The following is a 20,813-nucleotide window of genomic DNA, read 5'->3' on the forward strand; positions in this document are numbered from 1 at the left end:
ACACCGTTAGTGGATCTTGCCCCTTTGCTTTCTGAGCAGATCAGATGTGCACGTGACAATGATTTGACTCAAGGCGCGGTTCGAGCCTATTTCTAGCCTAGAGCGGAAGTAACCGAGGGCTGTCAGCTGATTCCGGTTGGAGTCATGTGATATTTTGGTCCGACTGAGCGGAGCAGACACAGACCGTCAGGACGCGTTTCCACGATGGACCTGAGAGGAGCAGCTCCCGCTTTGTGGTTCTTATTTTCCGTCGTGCTCAGTAAAGGTGAGATCGATGCTTGTGCAGCAGCTACGGTGTTAAACGGAACAGGGGTCGCGTTACTGAGCACGTTGACTCAGCGAATAGCGAAACGAAAACGAATCTGCCGTTTCCATGTAGTGATCTGTTGCTTTATGCGTCTGCGGCTCAGTAACTAAATACTTAAAGTACCTGCAGCTGCATAGTAATAAAGTGCTTCTATTTCATGTTTAGGAAACGAAATGTGCATCTTACTTAGACGGGAACAGTTTTAGAGTCGTCTTAATAAAACAATAGTGACATGAGTATTGAGCCCAGCGCCGGATTCACAGGCCTCCCCGCTGCTCCTCAAGGCGAAGAAGCGTGGAACTATGTGGAAGTGAGAGACGGGGCCCACATGTTCTGGTGGCTGTACTACGTTGACGGCCAGTCTGCAGCCAACGACCGACCTCTGATCATGTGGCTGCAGGTAGGACACGCTCTGCCCAACCCTCTGTCTCTCCTGATTAAATCAATGTGTGTTTAACGGAGAGGTGCTCTCTGGAGTGGAAGCCGACTAAAGCAGCTGCATGAGACATCTCTTGATCCAAATACACACCAAGAGATGATGTGAAGGCACTTATTGTTCATTGCTTCTTTCCGAATGCAGCTGCTCTGGCTAAACTATCATATAATAATATGTCCTAAAGTCCAAAAGTCTAGTGACCGCCTCGTCCCATGACTGCGCTCTCAGCAGAAGCTATGAGCTAATGAGTCATTGTGCTAAGAATGGATGCACTGCTGCATCCAGGATCCCAACCTGAAACCTGCTGGTGTAAAAGTGCACTGCTTTTAGCCCAGGGGTGATGGGAGCTCAGCGAACTGTTCACCTGCATGACTGTGGTTTTCAGGGAGGACCGGGAGGATCCGGAACTGGCTTCGGCAACTTTGAGGAGATCGGACCTTTAAACAGGAACCTAGAGCCCAGAAAGACAAACTGGGTAAGATGGTGGGGGTTTAAATGAACAGGATTTCAGTGATGGTGTGTGAAATGCGGGTTGATGTACGTGTATTGTAGGTTCAGGCAGCCAGTGTTTTATTTGTGGACAACCCGGTGGGAACTGGCTTCAGCTACACTGACAGGCCTGATGCCTACGCCACCAACGTTGCCACGGTGGCCTCGGACATGCTGGTGCTGCTCAAACACTTCTTCACAGAGAGACCTGAGTTTCAGGTATTTCAACAGGAGAAAGGTGCAAAATGACCAAAAGGCAAATACCCAGTATAAACTTCACACTATGCTGTTCTCTGCAGAGCGTCCCGTTTTACATCTTCTCTGAGTCGTACGGAGGCAAGATGGCAGCGGCCATCTCCCTGGAGCTCACCAAGGTGAGATGATGACTGACAGGTCACGAGCCTTCTGGTGTCTAATGACTGGCATTCAGGCTGCAGACGTAGTGTGGAGTCAGATCTGATGGGTTCAAACCCCCAGTTACAGTAGCTCCAGCATTTGGAGCACACATAGTTCAGGTTAAGTGGTGGTTGAAGCTTGATAATGCAAACACACGTTGTGGTCATGAATCATTTCTACCAACATTCTGCAGAGAGTTCGAGCTTCTGCGTCACCTTCACATTCTTGAACCCATGACAGAATACCTAGGCTTGTGGTCTGACTAATCCACGTCTCTGCTACGTTTCCAGGCCGCAGCCAAAGGGGCTGTGAAGTGCAGGTTTGCTGGGGTGGCACTGGGAGACTCATGGATTTCCCCTCTGGGTTAGTGTAACGGAGCCGTCAGGGTGATTTCTGTGTCAGGATGTGTAAAAGTCCTCAGACCTACAACTACTAGACTTGTGCTTCGTCCACAGACTCCGTGATGACGTGGGGCCCGTACCTCTACACTACTGTAAGTAACTAAAAACGGGTCAAAGCTCGTGTGCAGTGTTTCCTGAGAATCCGTGTTCCCATCGGCGCTGGTGTCTTTGCTGCAGTCGCTGCTGGATGATTATGGGCTGTCGGACGTCAAAAAGGCAGCGGAGGCCGTGAAGCAAGCGGTGGAACAGGAGCAGTTTAAGAAAGCAACGGAGCTGTGGTCCGTGACTGAGACTGTGGTGGAGCAGGTCGGTACCGTCCACATTAGCAACAATACACCGAGTTAAATCGTTAGCTTTAACTGTATCACAGCAGATTTAGACTGTGTTCCCTGCATCGGCTCTTATTCTTGATTTTAGAGCTTTCAGTAGCACACACACACACACACACACAGCTTGCGTTGGTGATGCAGCCATCGAGCTCCTGGCTCGTCTCCTTGTTTTTCTCAGAACACCAACGGCGTGAACTTCTACAACATACTGACCCAGGACCCGTCTGAGAGGCGCCTCCATTCAGCCGCAGAGAGCTACATTGGTAGGAAACCATTATCCGCCAGTCGGCCCATTTTCGGCTCCACGTTCACTTCCGCCCTGTCTTCCCGCGTCAGCTCGGCAGGTGCGGCGCCACATCGCTCCCCTCCACGGCCAGTCGCTGAGCGAGCTGATGAACGGAGACATCAGGAAGAAGCTGGGCATCATCCCCGAGAACGTGACGTGGGGAGGTCCGTGTCCCGGCAGCAGGTTCCTGCTCCTCCTCCTTAATCGCCTCCTGCTCCCGCTCACCGTGTCGTTGCTGTATTTAGGTCAGGCTGAGGAGGTTTTCAGCTACATGGCAGAGGACTTCATGAAGCCAGTGGTGAACGTGGTGGACCAGCTGCTGACGGCTGGAGTCAACGTCACCGTGTACAACGGCCAGCTGGACCTCATAGTGGACACCTTGGGTAACTCGGCCAAGCCTAGTCATGCTTTGTGTGTAATAAAGGAAGTGAACAGACCTTAACCTCGGCCCAAGCAGCAGTGTGAGGCCTGACCTTTTGTCCCGGTCCGTCATCACAGGCCAGGAGCTGTGGGTGAAGCGGCTGAAGTGGGACGGCCTGCCGGGTTTCAACACGCTCAGGTGGACTCCTCTGGACGATCCCGCCGCCGCGGGCGTCACCGGCGCTTTCTACAAGAACTACAAGAACTTTGCTTTCTATTGGATTCTCAAAGCAGGTCATATGGTAAGATCTTGGCAGCTGAGTCCTGTTCTACTTGAAATTTTAACTCATCATCCTATAAAAAGTAACAAGACCAGCTGGTTTATACTCGTTATTTTAAGCGTAACTCCAGTAAATGGACACTGTCTATGTGTGTTTCAGATCCCCTCAGACCAGGGGCCTATGGCTCTACAGATGATGAAGATGATCACCCAGCAGGTCTGAACCTTCACCCCAACGCTAGCTGGCTTGGCTTTGACAATCACAATCATCACATGACCTTTTTTTTAATAATTTCACTTTCTGCTAAATGACGTGGAAGCACTGACACCAATAAAGAGCTTTTTTTAACCGTTTGCTACTTCTGTTATGTCAAATACAATATTTGTTAAATACAAATACAAAAGGAAAAAAGCCAAATAAAAACTATTTTATTATCAAAGTTAAATACAGATTTTAAAAAAATTATACAAGCATTTAATCGATTGCACATAATCCACCTGCTGTGATGCACTAATTGAACTGGATGCAGAATTTAGTTATTTTTAACTGTGTGTATTTAAAGTTCTTCTTGCAGTAAATGTGCACAATCATCAGAACATGAACATGTTGCTATGTGAATCTGACTGATGCCATCCTTTAAAAATGACTTAAGATGTTCATAATAGTTTATACTAACGTTCACCTTAATGTTGTCAAATAAATGAGACTTTACATATGGATCCAATTCTACAACACAAATAATTTACAGACTGATTCGGCTCATGTATGTGCAGTTACAGTATAACCAGGGCACAGGAAAACATTCAGCTCGTTTAGTCCAAGTGGCACCTTAATCCACAAAATATTTAAAATATTTAATTTTGACACCAGTATTGCAATTAATACTTCATGTTTCTGTTCACCCGGGAATCAGAGCTGGAGCTTGTTGCTGTGAGGCAGAAGCATTAACCTTCGTCTGGTCTGCCGTTAGCTGTACACATGCATCGGGCCTAAATCCACTAACATCAGGGTAACAGGGGCTTTAGTTCAGTCTAGCAGGACATGGAGGCAGATGTTTAACAGAGGAGGGATATAATCAGAGAAGCAGCAGGGCGATGTAAAGAGAGAAAAACTACAGATTCAATAAAGCAGATGAACAAAATAAAATCAAATAATCTAAGCAGATTGACATGATGCTGTGACAGATGACGACTATGACCAGGTTTTTCAGAATGCGCCTGCTACTCTAACCGTCCAACCTGGAAACGTTAGCATTGGAGCTCGGCCTGGTCACGTTCATCTGAAGTCAAGGTGTTGCACCCATCGTGTAGCTGACGCTTCTTCTGCCCCAGTGGCTCTCTGGTACCGACAAACCCTTCTTCACCACTGGCTCCACCACCAGCTCCAGCAGCCCCGGAGGCCTCGGCACCCTCAGCTCCGTCACTCTGAAAAGATTGGAGTAGGCCCGTCCCACCAGGACCAGCTGGCCCGGGGGGACCCGCGGATCTGGTCCCCTCAGCTGCCGGGAGTAAACCTTGAAGTGGCGAACAAGCTCACGTGGGTATTCCCAGCGCAGGGTTGCGTTGAGGCGCAGCGTGAACCCGTTAGACCCTGGTGAGCTGCCGGCGCCGTGCAGCCACACCACATCGTAGATACAGAAGCCCTGCACCGCCTCAGAGGGGTCGCGCAGAGTGGAGGCATCCAGGAGCTGGTACAGAGATACACAGGGGTTCTATTACACGCCCTAACAGGGAACCTGTCAGTCCTTCATTAATAACTGGAGTCCACTGTCTCACCATAAGCTCTCCAACTCTGCAGGTGAAGGACGTGTCCTGATCCTCTTTATTCTGCTGAATCCTCACATTGACCTCTCTAAGAGCACAGCCCGGCTGCTCCACCTGCCAGAACCTGCAAACAGAGACACAGAGTCAGAACGCAGACGGGTCTGGAGGATGGGACAGAGAAGCGTCTATACACTGCTGATGAGTCCAAATGCAAACAGGAAAGTTAAGAACTCACCCGACAGTCCAACCATTTAAGCTTCCACTTAGCTGAGAGAACTGCTTCACTAACTGGTGGCTGCCATTCAACACTTTAGGAGACACACTCTTCACTGCAGACACAAAAACCACATCCAGTTAAAACTTGGTAATAACTAAGTTCACTCTCGACTAGAACTGAAGTAATGACGCTGGAATCAGTAGATTCAGAAACACTGTTGTTCTGAATGCTGTTTGCTGCTCAAACAAAGCAGTTTACTGAAGATGTGCTGATACCTAACAGGCTGGAAAGCTCTACACTGATGGACATGATACCAGGCTGCCTCTCCAGGAAGCAGGTTCAGGCTGTTCCAGAATAGACACAAAACTCACATTCCTGATCCTGAACATCCACGAGGGAACAAACATCAGCGTCTGCTGTCCTCAGCTCCAGGTCGACTGTGATCCCCGCAGACGGCTTGTAGACGAGTACTACCAGGGTGCTGGCCGGCAGCGGCACATGGATGGAGAGGAGCCTGAGATACACAGAGTGGTGACATCACGGCTCTCGCTATGCGACGAGGCGAACGTGGCAGCGAGCCAACGCACTTGGCGCAAACAGGAGACGCGTCGGCGGCGGGGAGGAGTCCGTCCAGCAGCAGCGCTGAGCCCCCGTTCCAGGCGTCCTCCGAGCAGCCCCGGCTCTGCAGCCAGCCGTGGCTCCCCAGCTCCGTGCGGGAGTAGAGGGGCTGCACGTCCTGAGCCGTCAGGTTGAACCAGCTGCTGCTCCACTCGATCTGGAAACACACGACACCAGGAAGGAGATCATTTTAAAGGTGTCTGTTCATCGGCATTAAGTAAGCGTTCGAATGAAGGGAAACGAATGGGTTTTGATGGTGCTTGTGTCGCTACCTGTCCTCTCCAGTAGAACGCCTTCCCAAAGCCCTGGCAGAAGGAGGAGACAAAGGGCAGCGGCGTAACCGCACGGTGGAGGAACAAGTGGTCTGACAGCAGAGACCAGAACCTGCAGGAGGATTCACAGCCTCAGTCTGTTTGTTCTTAGCTTCACTTTCCTTTCATTTGTGTAATAAATCAAACAGTTCTCACTTATCCTGATTCTTCGGGAACTCAGTCTTGTCGCTGTGGGTCTCATACACCCAGCCCGGAGCAAAGATGGCTGCCGAGAAGTTGTGCTTTCTGATGACTTCTAGTGCCTGAAGTCAACCAAACCACATGAGCCACGGTGTCACTGATCTGAACATGTGCTCCCAGACAAACAGCGTTGACGGTGTCTACCTTATTGGTTTCAAACATTCCTCCCACAACCTTTCCTCGTGCAAAAACATCCACCCCAACGTACACGTCGGCGCGGCGGGCCTGGATCTCACTGTAGTCCCTCATGGTCTCCAGGTTCTGCTCCGTCCAGTTGTAGTTGGTAAAAAAACCATCACAGGCGTCAAAAAACATCCTGTGACGGAGTCGTTCAGACAGAGTGTATTAAGAGATGCTTTCAAAAAGGACACATGCTCATTTCGATCTTTTTCTGTCGATTCTCCACCTGTTGGACGGGTTGAGCTCATTCTGCCACTTCAGCTGTCCGTTCTCAACTACGCTGTCGTACCACAGAACCAGGCTCCCAGGGACACGCGTGTGCATCTGGTCCGTCAGGTAACGCAGGAACAGAGGAGTGTTCTTAACCGCAGCCTCCTGCAAGCACAACACACACACACACACACACACACACACACAAACAATATTGTGTCTGTTCACGTTTGCGACTTTGACTTTTACAACCAATTCATGCCATAAAACAGGAAATGATAAACACTTTGCTCACTTGTTCTACTTACACTCAGAGTGTTCTCTATGTTTATGAGCCAGCCGTCGAATCCATAACAGCAGCTGATCTGTACTAGTTTATCAGCAGCTTCTCGGTATGACTCCTCGTCTTTCAGGAAGGATTCACACGCCACAGCACCTTCAGTCCACTCTGTAATAAATGTCCCTGGAAAGACACAAAGCACAGCTGACACTTAAATTACTCCCTCAACTTACTAGATTGGAATATATATGTCATGTGTGGGATGACAGGTTATCTACATTTGACCACAACCTGTTTAGGAGTTTATCAACAGCTATATTAGTATATTTGGATTCTTAGGACACCAAAGGGTTTTCTGTAAGATTTGCTGAATATAATGCATATATGATTATGAGTGCTGTCAAATTAAATCATTATTCTATTGATCCTGTGATATGGTCATCTTTATTCTCTTTGCTTACACACCTGTTAGTCCACGACAGATCTTACAATAGTAACAGGATTATTTACCATCACTTACAGTACTTTGGTTCCCTCGCTTTGAGCCATGTCACTCACCTATAACACTGACTCCATGTCTGTGAGCAGCATTGGTCCACACAGCAGGAGGAATAGTCACCAGGTTGTGGGAGAAATAGTTGAAAATATCAATGTACTGCCAGTGGTAGAAGGCATATGGAGCCTCTGAGCTCGTCCCCTGGACAAACCTTAGAAGCAGGAGAAATACTGATTATAAAAGATTAGTGAGTGCACATCTAAGGTGTACCAATATTAATATTCATCACTACTGGGCATCCATAAGGTACCTGTCATCAAGGTAGCCGCCCATCATGTCATGAGACACCAAGGTTCGACGTGGACAAGTAGCTAGAGGAGTCTCCCGAGGCGCCAGCGGGATGACCGCCACATTAAAAGGGTTTGACTCGCTTAATTTCCATGAAAGCAGCTGCTCTAAAGTCTGCAGAGCACAACTGATCGGCTCCGTGGTGTCAGCGTCATAATGTCTGGCTGGGAGAGATGATTGCATGTAAATATGAATGAGACGGTTCTTGTGGTTTGATGCATAAAATACAAAAAAAGCATCAATGGCAGATTTACCCACCTGGTAGTGGTGAGGGTACAAACTTGACGACTTCATGGATGCCTGAATCCATAGGTTCATCCAAACAGGACTCTATCCTGGAGAAGGTCAAAGACGAACGCAACAGAACATTTAACAAGACAGTTTCAGAGACAACGCTCAAGCGCAAGTTGTCTGACAATGTTCTGTTCATCAAGTTTAATGTCAACTGCCGTGTATGAGACTTGAAATGTGCGTTTCATAAAGTAGGCATTAAACATGCTATTAAAATTAGGAGCATGCTTTCTCAGAGTGATGCTGAAAAAAATAATAGGCAGGACTATTGTCACTTCCTACTCCTAGTTCAGGTCAGCCTGATCCATCTCTTACAGGTCCAACTGTCCTGTCTGTGTTCTCTTACTGGTTTATTTACTTTTATCTGCACTGTTGCTATTCAAATAAACCGAAAACCTTCTTAACACCTGACTTAAGCTACAGACGTGTTGACTTTAGCGTAAATGTCTGCGCTTTTTCAATGCATTGACTGACTTACAAAAAAAGTGTATTAATCGTGTAGAAATTAAAGTCTCCAGCTCCACTCAGGTAGCTAGTGATTGTTGGACTTCTCCGTTTACAGGGACGAGGCATGAGCTAGTAACAGCAACCCGACCTTCATGGAGCTGCCGATGCTGATACTGTATGTGAATTAGAAGAGTGTAAAGTTACCGACTGGGTTCCTTTTTGCCCATCTTCCCACCAACACCAGCATTGTCATCTCCATCCTCTCGTTTCCTTCGCAGAGCAACATGTTTAGCATCCGCAGTCTGAGCCATTTATTGATTTGAAACGAGGCAAAGAAGAAAAACTACAGTCACCGAAACAAGGAAACAGAAAGATGATTGACAGCTTCTTCTTCTTCTTCTTCTTCTTCTGTCGTCTGTAACTGTTGGCTAACAGGTCTAACGCCGCCCTCCGGATAGTGACAGTATAGCAGCTCCCGCTTACATGATTGTATTTGATCATATTACGGACAATACCTTGTAGTAGGAAAAGGATTTTCAGGTTAATTTAGATTATTACCTGTAATGTGCTAAAAACGAATAGCGAATAAAAAGTGCTTCACTTGCACGTGCTTGTTTAATGTTTGTTGTGTTACTATTCCAAATTTTCCTGATTTTAAATCCTAAAGTCTGTCAGAAGAAACAACGCAAAATGACATTAAACAGCCGTCACTTTGTATATTTATGTTAATGCTTTTTGGATGCTCAGTGTTCATACATGCAAACCAACACATACAAGTTAAAGTAGTGTTTGTTTCAAAGAAACGGCACGTTTTGCAGTATATATAGCAAGTAACGGTGTAGTTATGTGTTTCTTTTTATTCCATGAGGGGGAGGACTAAGGTCAGATGGACAAAGGATCTGGTCTTTGTTGTTGTGCAAAGTCAGACACCTTCATTTTGATGAGATTAGACCCCAACAGTAAACCACAAAACTACGACGCGAGCGGTGAATGACGAAGTAAAGATGGCGCCTGTTCAAGTGTGGACAATGTTTATTTGCCTTAACGTAAAATAAACTATAGAATAACAAAGAGTCGTACAAGGGCCAACCCAGTGTAAACCCGCATAATTTAAATTTAACGATGTAATATATCATTGTGAAGATAAATATTATTATAAAAAAATAATAACTGATCTATTATCTAACGTATCTATTATAACAATCACATTTCTTTATAGCTAATATTTTGAAATTACTGTATTATAATTAATTAGAAAATACAGATATTTAGCTTTTTACCAATAGGACAAAGAGACGTTTAAATACAAAAATAAAAGCAGTTTATTAATTGACACTAGTGACTCCTGGATAATCTTACTGTGAAAGACTCTCTGGCTTGTCCTCTCCCGTAACCCAGGCCGGAAGTGACGCCACTCACCCAGGAGCCCATCAAACAGGATCCAACAGAGAGCAAAGATAGCAGAGAGAGCTAGTGGAAGCCACCGGAGCAGTAAAGGTTACCTTTTCAACATCCGTCTTCATCCGCGGACATTCTAACTACAGAGGCTCCAAAAGCAGCAGGAGCAGAAAGTACACGTTTAAACCTTTTCAACGAACACAATATTGATACAATATGAGGATAGTAGCGTTTTAAAAGAAGGGGCGAAAGATTGTGAGAGCCGCCTTCATCCTGAGACAACCTTCAGAAGACATAGTCCGCCGCCTGAGAAGCTTTTCTGTGCTTGTTCTTCCGTGTTTCGATTTTAAACGGACGTGGGCTTTGAAATTGTACCTTTTTTACATATTTTGGAGCTAGCGAGCTTGCTTGCTAGCCTATCACAGTCCTTACCATGGAGCTGAGAGTGGGAAACCGATACAGACTGGGCAGGAAAATTGGAAGTGGATCGTTTGGAGATATCTATCTAGGTAGGTTATATTCAAATAAACTTCACGTGTTGTTTTTACACGTATAAGCTCGGCTCTCCGCCGCACATACAGCATAGCCGAGCTAAGAGACAATCAGCTGTTTAGCTAGCAGCCCGTGTAGCAGAGCAGCTGCTACTCGGTTCGACTAGGGGCCAAAGGAACGTTAATAACGTCAACAACTCAAACTGTCGCTCCCTGTGAAGCTGAAATGTCACAAAGTCGGTATCACGAGCGGTCTAACGTTGAGTCAGCGGTGAAATTGGCGTTTTAGCTCCTCCAGCTGATCTGTTGTCTTGTGTTGGTGCCTAAGGCCATGACATTAATTGATTCGCCGTCTGTCTCTGACAGCTGACTTTAACGCCGATGTTCTGGTTTTTATCAGTGAGTAGAACAGAAGAGTGGAGGCTCACGTCAGCTAGTTACACCACTGGGTTTCACGTAGCTTCATTGTTGGACGTTTATATGGTTCAGGTTTTCCACAGTGTCTGAGCTCATTACAAGTAAAGGGTCTGGTTTCCATCTGCACTTCGTTTCATACCTAGTGTGACCTGAGCAGCTATTCGAATAAGGTTGACACATCTGCTGAAGCTTCTTGGTTTGGCAGGAGCTGTTCAGTCAGCTGGGCCATCATGTTGACCACGTATTATTGAATGTAAAGTTGAAGACATATGGGATTAAGATGACACTTGTAGAACAGTGTCTTTACATATCTGCCATGAGCCGTGTTGTTGGATAGTAGTAATGGGGTGTTCATCCCTCCTGATACCTGTGTATTTGTATTTTGTACAATGTCTTTGCATCTGTGGGCCCGGTGACATTTCTGAGTTTGAGGCCTAATTTGAACACAATAAAGAAGAGACTAACAATCTGACAGCTGGACTGTCACAAAACATGGACTGTATATAGTTCTGTAAATGTTCAGTTTAACTTTGAGTTAAGCAGCAAATCTTCTAGCTTGATTCCATTATCAAACATACAGTGTGCTTGGTCACTGGTGTGAGTTATGTATATTATTATGAAACCTAGTGACTAGACTCAGTAGTATGTGGACTCAGTTTTCCAGATATGTAAAACTAGATCCACTAACTGAAAGCAGTAATCTGATGTCAGATGTGGGTAGACCAGATAAACTGGTTTCATGTTTATTTGAAAATGATCCGGGTTATGTAACGTTGAACCCTGCAGCTGTTATAATAGCCAAAAGAAGCTAACAGTCGCGTTAGTTGTTCACATTTTAATGGCTTAAAGCTAGGACGTTGTGCTGAAATCAGTTAGTAGAGCACTTCCTTGTAACCTTACTCCTGTTTCCTCTTGGCTAAATGTCCAGTTATTCTTGGTAAGAACACGCTGACACACAGGGAAAACACTTTATTACAGATAAGGAGTCTGGTAAATAAATGAGTCAAGACCTCACTCAGCAAACTGAGTATAAATATGTGTAGTGGTTTAAATGCAAGACCTGCAGCTTCTAAATGTGTTTTCTCTTTTGTTTAGAAGAAAAACCATGAAAAGCCCTTGTTTACTATGTTCAGCAAGTTTCAAGGAAGAAGTCATGAGCTGTATTAAAGTTCTTTTATCCATTCCTCAAGCTCTAAGTGTTGCTTATCCATGTTTTCCCATAATGCACTTTGTCTTTGATCAGTTCTTTAAGTGGAAAAGTCTGTTTCAGTAGTATCTATTGAAAGGGCTGCGCCTTCCTTACATAAGCAAAGTTAACACAACAAAGCAGACACGCTCCGACTGATGCTTCCCGTGACTCAGTTTTGAAAGTGACGCGTCACTGCTACTTTGCTTGTGAAGTGTTTTAGATTGTGTGGAAAGTTGATGCGTTGCTTGTGGTTGTGCTGACGTCACGTCAGACCAACTGTTCACACACATTTGAGTGATCTTTTCTTAATTAACTCATCTAGGAAAAATCACTGATGCTGTCGCGTCCAGCAAGCTTGGCCAAGCTTTGCAGGATGCTCTATCTACCCCTGTCTGGCTCTCCATTCAGGGAAACATGTAGCCCGTCTTATGTGCCTCCATGTATCACACAGTCTGTTATGTCTGAGTGACACACATATTACCTTTTTAAAAGTTGGTTTGCATTTATTGATCACAGGCCGCACAGAAACTTCTGTGTCACGTGTTTCACTCGTGTAGTCATGGAAGTAAACAGTTTCAGGAGCATAAATGTTAATATTTAATGGTGATTTGCTTTGTTATACGTCACTGTGTATGTATTGCATAACTAAGACTTTGTGTAGGGACATGTCTGAGCATGTTTTGCAGAACTTGAGATGAAAACATTCACCACATACTGTCAACACACACAAACATTCCCTCCCTCTGAGAAGATGAGCACCGCGTTGCATTCTCCCGAAAATCTGTCCAGGCAAATCACATTCCTGTGACACGAGACAGCAGGCACCACACGGATCTGTGCCGCTCACACTGACGAGGGCCCTCGCAGGTCCAGTCAGTGTTGCTGATCCAGTGAGCGGTTCCGTGACTAGATACGAGCGGGAACATAAAGTATCTAAGAGTTGGAAACCACTGGGTGTGTTTCAAAGTGCTGTACCGAAACTACAGTAGATGAGGTGAGCAGCTGATAACCTGTCAGTCACACCTACTGCTCACGGAGAGGTGACGCAGGTCCATACAAATGGAAATTGTCTGTAAATGATCTGGTATGTGCTCAGTAGTAAAGAACTGTTACGTAACAGAAGTATCCGACTTGTAAACACGATAAATTAAAAGGGGAATTTTTATAGTATAGTGCAGTGACATTGAGTCGTTCTTCACGTTTGTGCAAACATACTTGTTTTGTGCTGACGCCCTTTTGTTTTGGACGCAGCGCGTCACTGGAACTTGTGTGAGCAAAGTTCGATCAGCGTGTTTAGCAGCTGGTAGGGGGCTCGTTCCAGCATCACACATGCTCTATGTATGAACGTTAAAGAAACTGCAAAGCATCAAATGCTACCAAGGCCCCACCCAGGGAGTCGGTTCACCTAGATGACATCATGCAGAGGAATCGATGATGCTCCGCTGGAGCTGCTGCCCATATGAGGCCGTGTGTAATGGGATTATGTAAGCCGGTGTCCAGTTGCTGTAAAGGGAACCAGACCCTATGAACACATTTAGGAAGGAACCAAGTGAAGTCAGCTCCGTTCTCATATGAACAATATCCCAAATTCATCTGGTTTAAAATATTTGACTGAGATGAATCATGATCATGAAAGCAAAGCGTGCTGTGCACTGCACAGTGCTGGTGTCTCTTTCTGTATTCACATTAAGCAGCGCACTGTAGTGACGGTCTGACTGGTCTTGACCGCTGTTTAAACATTCACAAACTGTTAAAACAGCCGTCTGTTGTGATTTGTTCAAATACAGCTGAACCTTCTTGTCTGTCTTCGTCTAGGTACTGATATCTCAGTGGGCGAGGAAGTAGCCATCAAACTGGAATGTGTGAAGACCAAGCACCCCCAGCTTCACATAGAGAGCAAGATCTACAAGATGATGCAGGGTGGAGGTAGTGTATACGCTCTCTCTCTCTCTCTCTCTCTCTCTCTCTCTCTCTCTCTCTCTCTCTCTCTCTCTCTCTCTCTCTCTCTCTCTCTCTCTCTCTCTCTCTCTCTCTCTTTCTGCCACAACTCTGACATCTATGTATTTGTGAGCTCCACATCAATATTTGCAAGCACTTAACATGAAAGCCTCCACAAGAGTGTAACTGAGTTAAGTGATGGTATGCAGGTTGGTTGGTTGAGAATAAGTAGCATACACTGAATCCATCCTAAGAAATGATCTGAAGAAGCCAGTGGTCCTGATGTCACCATGAAAATCTCTATTCACACGTATGGTGCTGACATGGTAAATTATGTTTAGCTGGTAATAGTAATGTTCATGTTCACCAGCTTAGCTAAGCATGTCCAGTCAAAGAAACGTTTAGCACATTAGCACTATTGTGCTATTACAATTGTGTTCAAAAACACAGTGTCCTACAGCATAGTTAAACTTGAATAAACACTCAATCGTGACTTGTTTTCAGGTTTTAGATTTGCAAAATAAAGATGAACTATACCTGAGTACATGACTGAGATATCTGGAGGGAGCAGAATTAAAGTTGGGAGGACCCGTCAGTACAGAATGTCAGTCCATCAAATAGTTGGACCGTATAGAGTTTCAGCCTGGACTAAAATGGTCAGTCGCGTAGTGAGACAGACTGAGCGCCATGCCTGCTGTTACACCAGCAGCACGGCTGAAGGCACTGGTTGGAACTTGTTCTCGTGTACCAGTGTGAAGGCGCCTCCCTAATCTGAGCTAGGTACAAACTATTTATACTGACCGAGTGTGGGAGAGGCAAAAATAGCTCGTTCCTGAAGCCTTTGATCGAACAGTTAAACGGGCCCAGAAAACACAGTGGCACGCTTCATACAAAGATGAATGAGTAACCTACTGAGCGTGTGAAGCACAGGAGGCCGTTTGTAGGCCTGCGCATGCATTTAGTATTTTTGTTCCAGCATGTTTGGACCTTTTGGGACATGGAGGCTGACCTAGGTGGTGGAGGGATATTAATAGCTGGGGCACCTAGTGTCTGGTAGAGTGCTCGGTGCTGAGCAGCAACATTTAGTTGCAGTCTGTACGTGGAAGGAAATGCCAGATGGCTTCCTCACCCTGGCTCTGCCGGCCAGTTACAAATAGGAAGTTGGTCGCACAATCAAAACCTTGCTCTTGAGATGTCAGTTTAACTTGTTTCCAGTGCTGAGAGTCATCGGTACTGGTCTATGTAGCTGTGTGACATCCTTTACTCTCCCTTCTTCCCTCCAGTGGGTATTCCAACAATAAAGTGGTGTGGCGCAGAAGGCGACTACAATGTGATGGTGATGGAGCTGCTGGGGCCCAGTCTGGAGGATCTGTTCAACTTTTGTTCTCGGAAGTTCAGCCTCAAGACAGTCCTGCTTCTGGCAGATCAGATGGTGAGAGGACGCCCCACGAGACACGTGCCTCTAAGCTACACAAGCACTTCTGTTGTAAAGCTGAGAAAAGCAGTTGTTTATGGGATGTGGTCCCTTTCCTATTTGTTGTGGGGTAAATATAACACAAACGGGCAGCGGGTCTTCCCTGCACAATAAAGATGACTAATGACCTCATTTGTTTTGGTTCGGTCATTTTTATGCTGATGGAATTTTCTAATGTTTTTCTCCCCAGATCAGCCGCATTGAATACATTCACTCCAAGAACTTCATTCACAGAGATGTGAAGCCAGATAATTTCCTGATGGGTTTGGGGAAGAAGGGCAACCTGGTCTACATCATCGACTTCGGCTTGGCCAAGAAATACCGCGACGCCCGCACACACCAGCACATCCCCTACCGCGAGAACAAGAACCTGACTGGCACGGCCCGCTACGCCTCCATCAACACCCACCTGGGCATTGGTAAAAAGAAAACCTACCCACTGGTGCCATTAATACATGGGTCTGTATGTGCCGTAGAGTTGACTGTTTCCTGCTTCCTCTCTTTGTCTACAGAACAGTCCAGACGGGACGATTTGGAGTCGCTGGGATACGTCCTCATGTACTTCAACCTGGGTTCTCTTCCCTGGCAGGGTCTCAAAGCCGCCACCAAGAGGCAGAAGTATGAACGCATCAGTGAGAAGAAAATGTCCACTCCCATCGAGGTTCTCTGCAAAGGATACCCCTGTATGTTTGAGTCTTCCCCAACCTCCTGATATGTTGATACTCAGGCTTGTCAGAACATGTCTGTAACCCTTCATGTCGTCTTTGTTTCCACAGCCGAGTTCGCCACATACTTGAACTTCTGCCGCTCTTTGCGGTTCGATGACAAGCCTGACTACTCGTACCTTCGCCAGCTCTTCAGGAACCTCTTCCACAGACAGGGCTTCTCCTACGACTATGTCTTTGACTGGAATATGCTCAAATTTGTAAGTTTATATTAACACGTGGAGAATTAATGTCTCTTACTTTTTTCACCTTTTGAAATAGAGACTGCATTCTACCTGACATCAGTGCAGCTGGAAACAATCCTAACTAAAAGGTTTACATACAGATGAATATGCTATTGCAGTAGAGGCTGCAGTACTAAACAGAGGGGGGTCATGTGGCCTAGGTGCTATCAAACAGTGACTCCTAGCAACCAGTAACGTATAGAGAAATGTTATGCACATGGTGAAGAACTACTAGTGGCCTGTCTTCAATGAACACTTGACTCTGCTGACAGACCCTGGGTCCCACTGCTGAGCACAGGTAGTTTGGATGTTCTGTTAAGATCTGACCACAAGTGTTTCATAAAACACTCCACATAGCAGACACGTTGTCAAGAATTCACCGACAAATCACCTGTTCACATATAGGCTTAGGTAAACTGAAACACTTTGTATGTTAACAACCCAATAAAAACAAGAAGCTGACTTTCTGCTAAACCAGTTTGACCGTCAATAAACAAAAAAGATGTAATGTCACATGAGTCAACATCGTGCAGGAAACATGCAGCACATGAACGCAATGATTAGAACAAAATTTAAATGGCCCAAGCTTCCAGGCTAAGTGTGATCCCTTTGTGTCCTTCAGGGTGCCAACAGAGCCGTGGAGGATGCAGAGAGGGAGCGCCGGGAGCGGGAGGAGAGACTGAGGCCCAGTAGGAATCCCGGGCCCAGGGGCATGGCCTCTGCCTCTGGAAGAGCTAGAGCGGCTCAGGATGTTGCAGCCCCCTCCCCACTCAATTCCAACCCACACACAGGTTTGTTTCGTTTACATGGCTCCTCCTCTGTAAAAAGATGTGTTCATATGGATTTCTCTGTGTGAATGTGAAATCTTAGATAAACATGTTTAAAATGACAATCATTATATTTCAGTCAGTTTGGTATTTCTATTTATTTAGAAACTGTATTACATCTCTTCATCACCAACATAGTTTTATTATTACATGGTGTCCAGCAATCTGGTTTTGTCATCAGCGTCCTGTAATAACTTTCTTTGTTTCCCCTGGTTCAGGGTTGGAGAAAGAGAGGAAAGTGAGTATGCGTCTCCATCGCGGGGCTCCTGTGAACATCTCCTCCTCAGATCTGACAGGGCGCCAGGACACATCCCGCATGTCCTCACAGGTAAACGGAGGCACCGTTAATGGACATGGTGTGATGGTCATTTGGTGGGGAAGGCACAATAGACAGACTCATCTGGGACTAATTGCACAATAAATGCATCTTGAAAACGGGAACAATATGTTGCAAAACAACACTATGTATCAGCAAGAACAGTCTGTGTTTGAGACGGTGACGGTCAGAACTTCCCTGTTTGGTTTGTTCCCAGTTTTGTGTACAGAGCTGATAAGCACTGAAAAGAGTTAAGGTCCCATCATAGAGCATTTATTAATATACAGCTGATTTAGTGTGTATCAGGAAGCTGAGGATGCTATCTCTGTGCTAGTCAACAGAACAAACTGTTAAGCCTTGATTGCTTTTGGTACTGACTGTACTGATGTCATTAAACAATCATTTCCATTCGTCTTTTGAAGGCTCTGTCCCGGGTGACGCCCAGCGGCCTCCAGTCTGCAGCTCCTCGATGAGCCCTCCCTCCCGTCTTTGCACCACGGAGGCCTCAACATGCACCACCTGCAGCACACACACACAACACACACATACACTGGACTCCTAAATGACACCACACACCAAGCAATGTGCAATAGTCTGACTGCACTCGCCACATGACCCAGGAAGCGTTGCACAACCCGAGTGTTGGTGTGTGTGTGGTGGGTGGAAGCAGTGTGGTTGCATTAACCACCTCAGCAAAGGAGCAGCCACAGCCTCACTTTTTCTCCTCCTCCCACGAAAGCTGGGGAAACACTCACCCTCGTCTTTACTGTTAAAGAAGCCATGGATTCACTTTTTCTGACGGCTTTTTTTTTTTTTTTTTTGGTTTTAACTTTGGTTTTATTCTTTAGCATTAAAACTCTCCAACACCAGCTCCACTGGTAAGACTTTAGAAAGGTTTGAATAGGGAGATTGACAAAACTTTAAATATTAAACATGTGTGTGTGGAACTTTTGTAACTAAGAACGTGAGTTAAGACACAGATTTATTGTGGCAGTTAAAAGGAAAATGCCTCAATTTTATTTTGTGTCCTGAAAGATTCAAGACGAAACCTTTTCTCTTTTTTTAGGTGTTTGATGTTTAATTATGACGATAGGATGAACCATTTTAAAATGGGATGAAAGGCCTTCTGATGTTCTCCTCAAAGGTTTTCCCATTCTTTTTTTTGTTCCTCCTCAGGTGTGTAGGAGCAGTGGATGTTGTAGTTAATCCAAAACATGCAGCATGTTTCTGTCTGTCGCTGCTTAGAAAAAAGCTGTGACTGGAACAGTAAAATAGTTGGAACTGGTTCCACGCTGAATGGATGAGACGTTCACCTGTTGCGTAGTGATGTGGATTTAGTTTTTGTGTGTTTCGTCCAGTTCTAACTTCTTCGTCTACTAGCCTCACCCTAGACTTATCTGTCCATTATGAGTTCGCTATGAGACGCGATGCTGTTTGCTCTGACCTAGAACCTCATAATAAATCTCTTATCACTGACTTGGACCAAAATTCCAACTTCAGCAAACAGTGGTTTCACATTTACATTGTACTTCACATTTCAAGTTTGTGGAGTTGCCAAATCCACAGCTGGTCAGATTCATGACAATTTGAAGCATTAATTGTTGGAAGACATATTGCTTCTTTAAGAAGATCATGTTTGTCCATGACCTGATTCAGATGATTCAATATTGATCATGTGCCATTACACAACATTTTATAATGCTGTTAAATAGAATGGCTTTAATGAACCTGCCTTTGTCAGCTGGCATGTCTCTTCTGACAGCTTTACAAAATACAAAATCCTTTGAAGCAGACTTCTGGTTTTAAGTCCGGCTGTGGTCTGTGTTGGAGCTTGGCTGTAATAAGCTGAGTCGTTTTTCACAGAATTCAACAGTTGCCACCTCAAACAATTTACAATGGCTAAACTCTACACACTCTACTGGGGAAATTAAAGCTGGAGCATATGCAGCACAAATGGGTAAGAGATACAGTGGACTGTAAATAAATCAGGCCCAAAGTAACCAACTCAGTGAAACCATAGATTATATCTGCTTTCCAACTTACATGTACTCTGGGAAGGTCAGAGGAGAGAGAAGATGGACCGTGTGATTAATCAACGAATTTGCTGTTGTCTTAATAAAGTCTGATGCCGACTTGTCTTTGGAGGAGCTGGGCGACCCGACCAATTCTGGCCTGATGTGCAGATAGTAACTAGAAGATTTTTAATGTCGTAGACTGGTTGCAAAGTATTGTAGAGCATTTTCTCTAGTGGAAAGAAGAGACTGTAGTGATCATTGTACATTAGTTCTATCATGTTGGATGTGCCTACTCTGAACCTCATCCACGCAAACCATGGATGATGGCAGTGTACGGAGGAACTGGAGGTTCTTCACTGTTCAAGTTCCTGAAGAGTTCTGTTTTTAAATACGCTTAACGTGGGTTTGTTTGTCAGGCTGATGGTACATGAACGTACACATACCTGGGCTGTTTCTCAGCCCTCATGTCTTTAGTCACTTCTTGTTTTTGTCGACTGTTTTGCTTTGAGCAGTACAGTGGAGATGGTCGCACAACACATCTCGTCACTGTGAATTTATGGGAACTGTCTGTTCCCATTACACCGTTCTCTTATTTGTATTGCCACTGTATCTGTATTTTAAAATTGTGTAAATAAATTAATAAGTACTTATGTTTGTTTTTTTGCCTCCTGCTGAAATGAATTGCTGAACTTATTGGAGAGGAGTTTCGATTTGTTGAACTTATCTTCTACATTTTTTCAAGCTAAAGGGTAAACACAACATTATAAAGCCTGGGTTTTTTTATTTGGGAACCATAAAATGTGAAATTCTGAAAACCAAGTCTCAGAGTTCAGTGTTCCTGTGACATTTCTGTGAAGTTTGCTGCATCCTAACATCAAGGCTAGTCGACAGTTTGTGGCCAAACTGAAGTCTACTGGGAGAATGTAAGAAAATAGATAAGTCGTGATTCTACAACACATGTCCAGTAAACCACTGGCCTTCATTTTCAATGTAAATAGGACTGAAAACTCATTGCATCTAATGTTTTCAGAAAGTAAAGGTCACTTTAAAGGTTCATCTTCTCCACAGACCTGCGTGCATCTTTCTAAGAAGACAAATACTTCACTTGAGAGAAGCAGCTTCCCGCTCTGTGGCCGAGCACATTCATTTACA

General features: G+C 45.2%; 3 protein-coding genes across 5 annotated transcripts; 2 read left to right on the top strand and 1 right to left on the bottom strand.

Moving 5' to 3' along the window:
* Positions 1 to 105: 105 nt before the first annotated feature.
* On the top strand, positions 106 to 3,638 carry scpep1 (serine carboxypeptidase 1). 2 transcript variants are annotated; one of them, XM_029159034.3, is made up of 13 exons: positions 106 to 265; positions 571 to 707; positions 1,129 to 1,218; positions 1,296 to 1,451; positions 1,532 to 1,606; positions 1,919 to 1,991; positions 2,084 to 2,121; positions 2,207 to 2,335; positions 2,537 to 2,621; positions 2,695 to 2,808; positions 2,890 to 3,027; positions 3,143 to 3,306; positions 3,445 to 3,638. In XM_029159034.3, the coding sequence occupies exons 1-13, from the start codon at positions 205 to 207 to the stop codon at positions 3,505 to 3,507; spliced, it is 1,323 nt and encodes a 440-aa protein (XP_029014867.1). In that variant the 5' UTR covers positions 106 to 204; the 3' UTR covers positions 3,508 to 3,638. The 2 variants fall into 2 exon arrangements, with proteins under 2 accessions (XP_029014867.1, XP_029014868.1); XM_029159035.3 differs by having other exon boundaries at positions 119 to 265; positions 592 to 707.
* Positions 3,639 to 3,696: 58 nt separating this feature from the next.
* engase (endo-beta-N-acetylglucosaminidase) lies at positions 3,697 to 9,043 on the bottom strand. Of its 2 annotated transcripts, XM_029159021.3 has the most exons (14): positions 8,852 to 9,043; positions 8,168 to 8,244; positions 7,872 to 8,073; positions 7,624 to 7,772; positions 7,094 to 7,248; positions 6,802 to 6,950; positions 6,540 to 6,711; positions 6,351 to 6,457; positions 6,156 to 6,267; positions 5,853 to 6,040; positions 5,637 to 5,779; positions 5,284 to 5,377; positions 5,061 to 5,172; positions 3,697 to 4,972 (listed from the first exon to the last, which is right to left on the bottom strand). In XM_029159021.3, exons 1-14 carry the CDS (start codon positions 8,956 to 8,958, stop codon positions 4,571 to 4,573), a joined length of 2,169 nt encoding a protein of 722 aa, XP_029014854.1. In that variant the 5' UTR covers positions 8,959 to 9,043; the 3' UTR covers positions 3,697 to 4,570. The 2 variants fall into 2 exon arrangements, with proteins under 2 accessions (XP_029014854.1, XP_040927674.1); XM_041071740.2 differs by lacking the exons at positions 8,168 to 8,244; positions 8,852 to 9,043 and having other exon boundaries at positions 7,624 to 7,791; positions 7,872 to 8,011.
* Positions 9,044 to 10,071: 1,028 nt separating this feature from the next.
* csnk1da (casein kinase 1, delta a) lies at positions 10,072 to 20,311 on the top strand. Its single transcript, XM_029159041.3, has 9 exons — positions 10,072 to 10,554; positions 13,958 to 14,068; positions 15,364 to 15,512; positions 15,745 to 15,973; positions 16,067 to 16,237; positions 16,331 to 16,479; positions 17,126 to 17,294; positions 17,549 to 17,658; positions 18,069 to 20,311. Exons 1-9 carry the CDS (start codon positions 10,479 to 10,481, stop codon positions 18,117 to 18,119), a joined length of 1,215 nt encoding a protein of 404 aa, XP_029014874.1. The 5' UTR covers positions 10,072 to 10,478; the 3' UTR covers positions 18,120 to 20,311.
* Positions 20,312 to 20,813: the final 502 nt, after the last annotated feature.

The sequence above is a fragment of the Betta splendens genome, chromosome 8, assembly GCF_900634795.4.
Source record: "Betta splendens chromosome 8, fBetSpl5.4, whole genome shotgun sequence".
Lineage (NCBI taxonomy): Eukaryota > Metazoa > Chordata > Actinopteri > Anabantiformes > Osphronemidae > Betta > Betta splendens.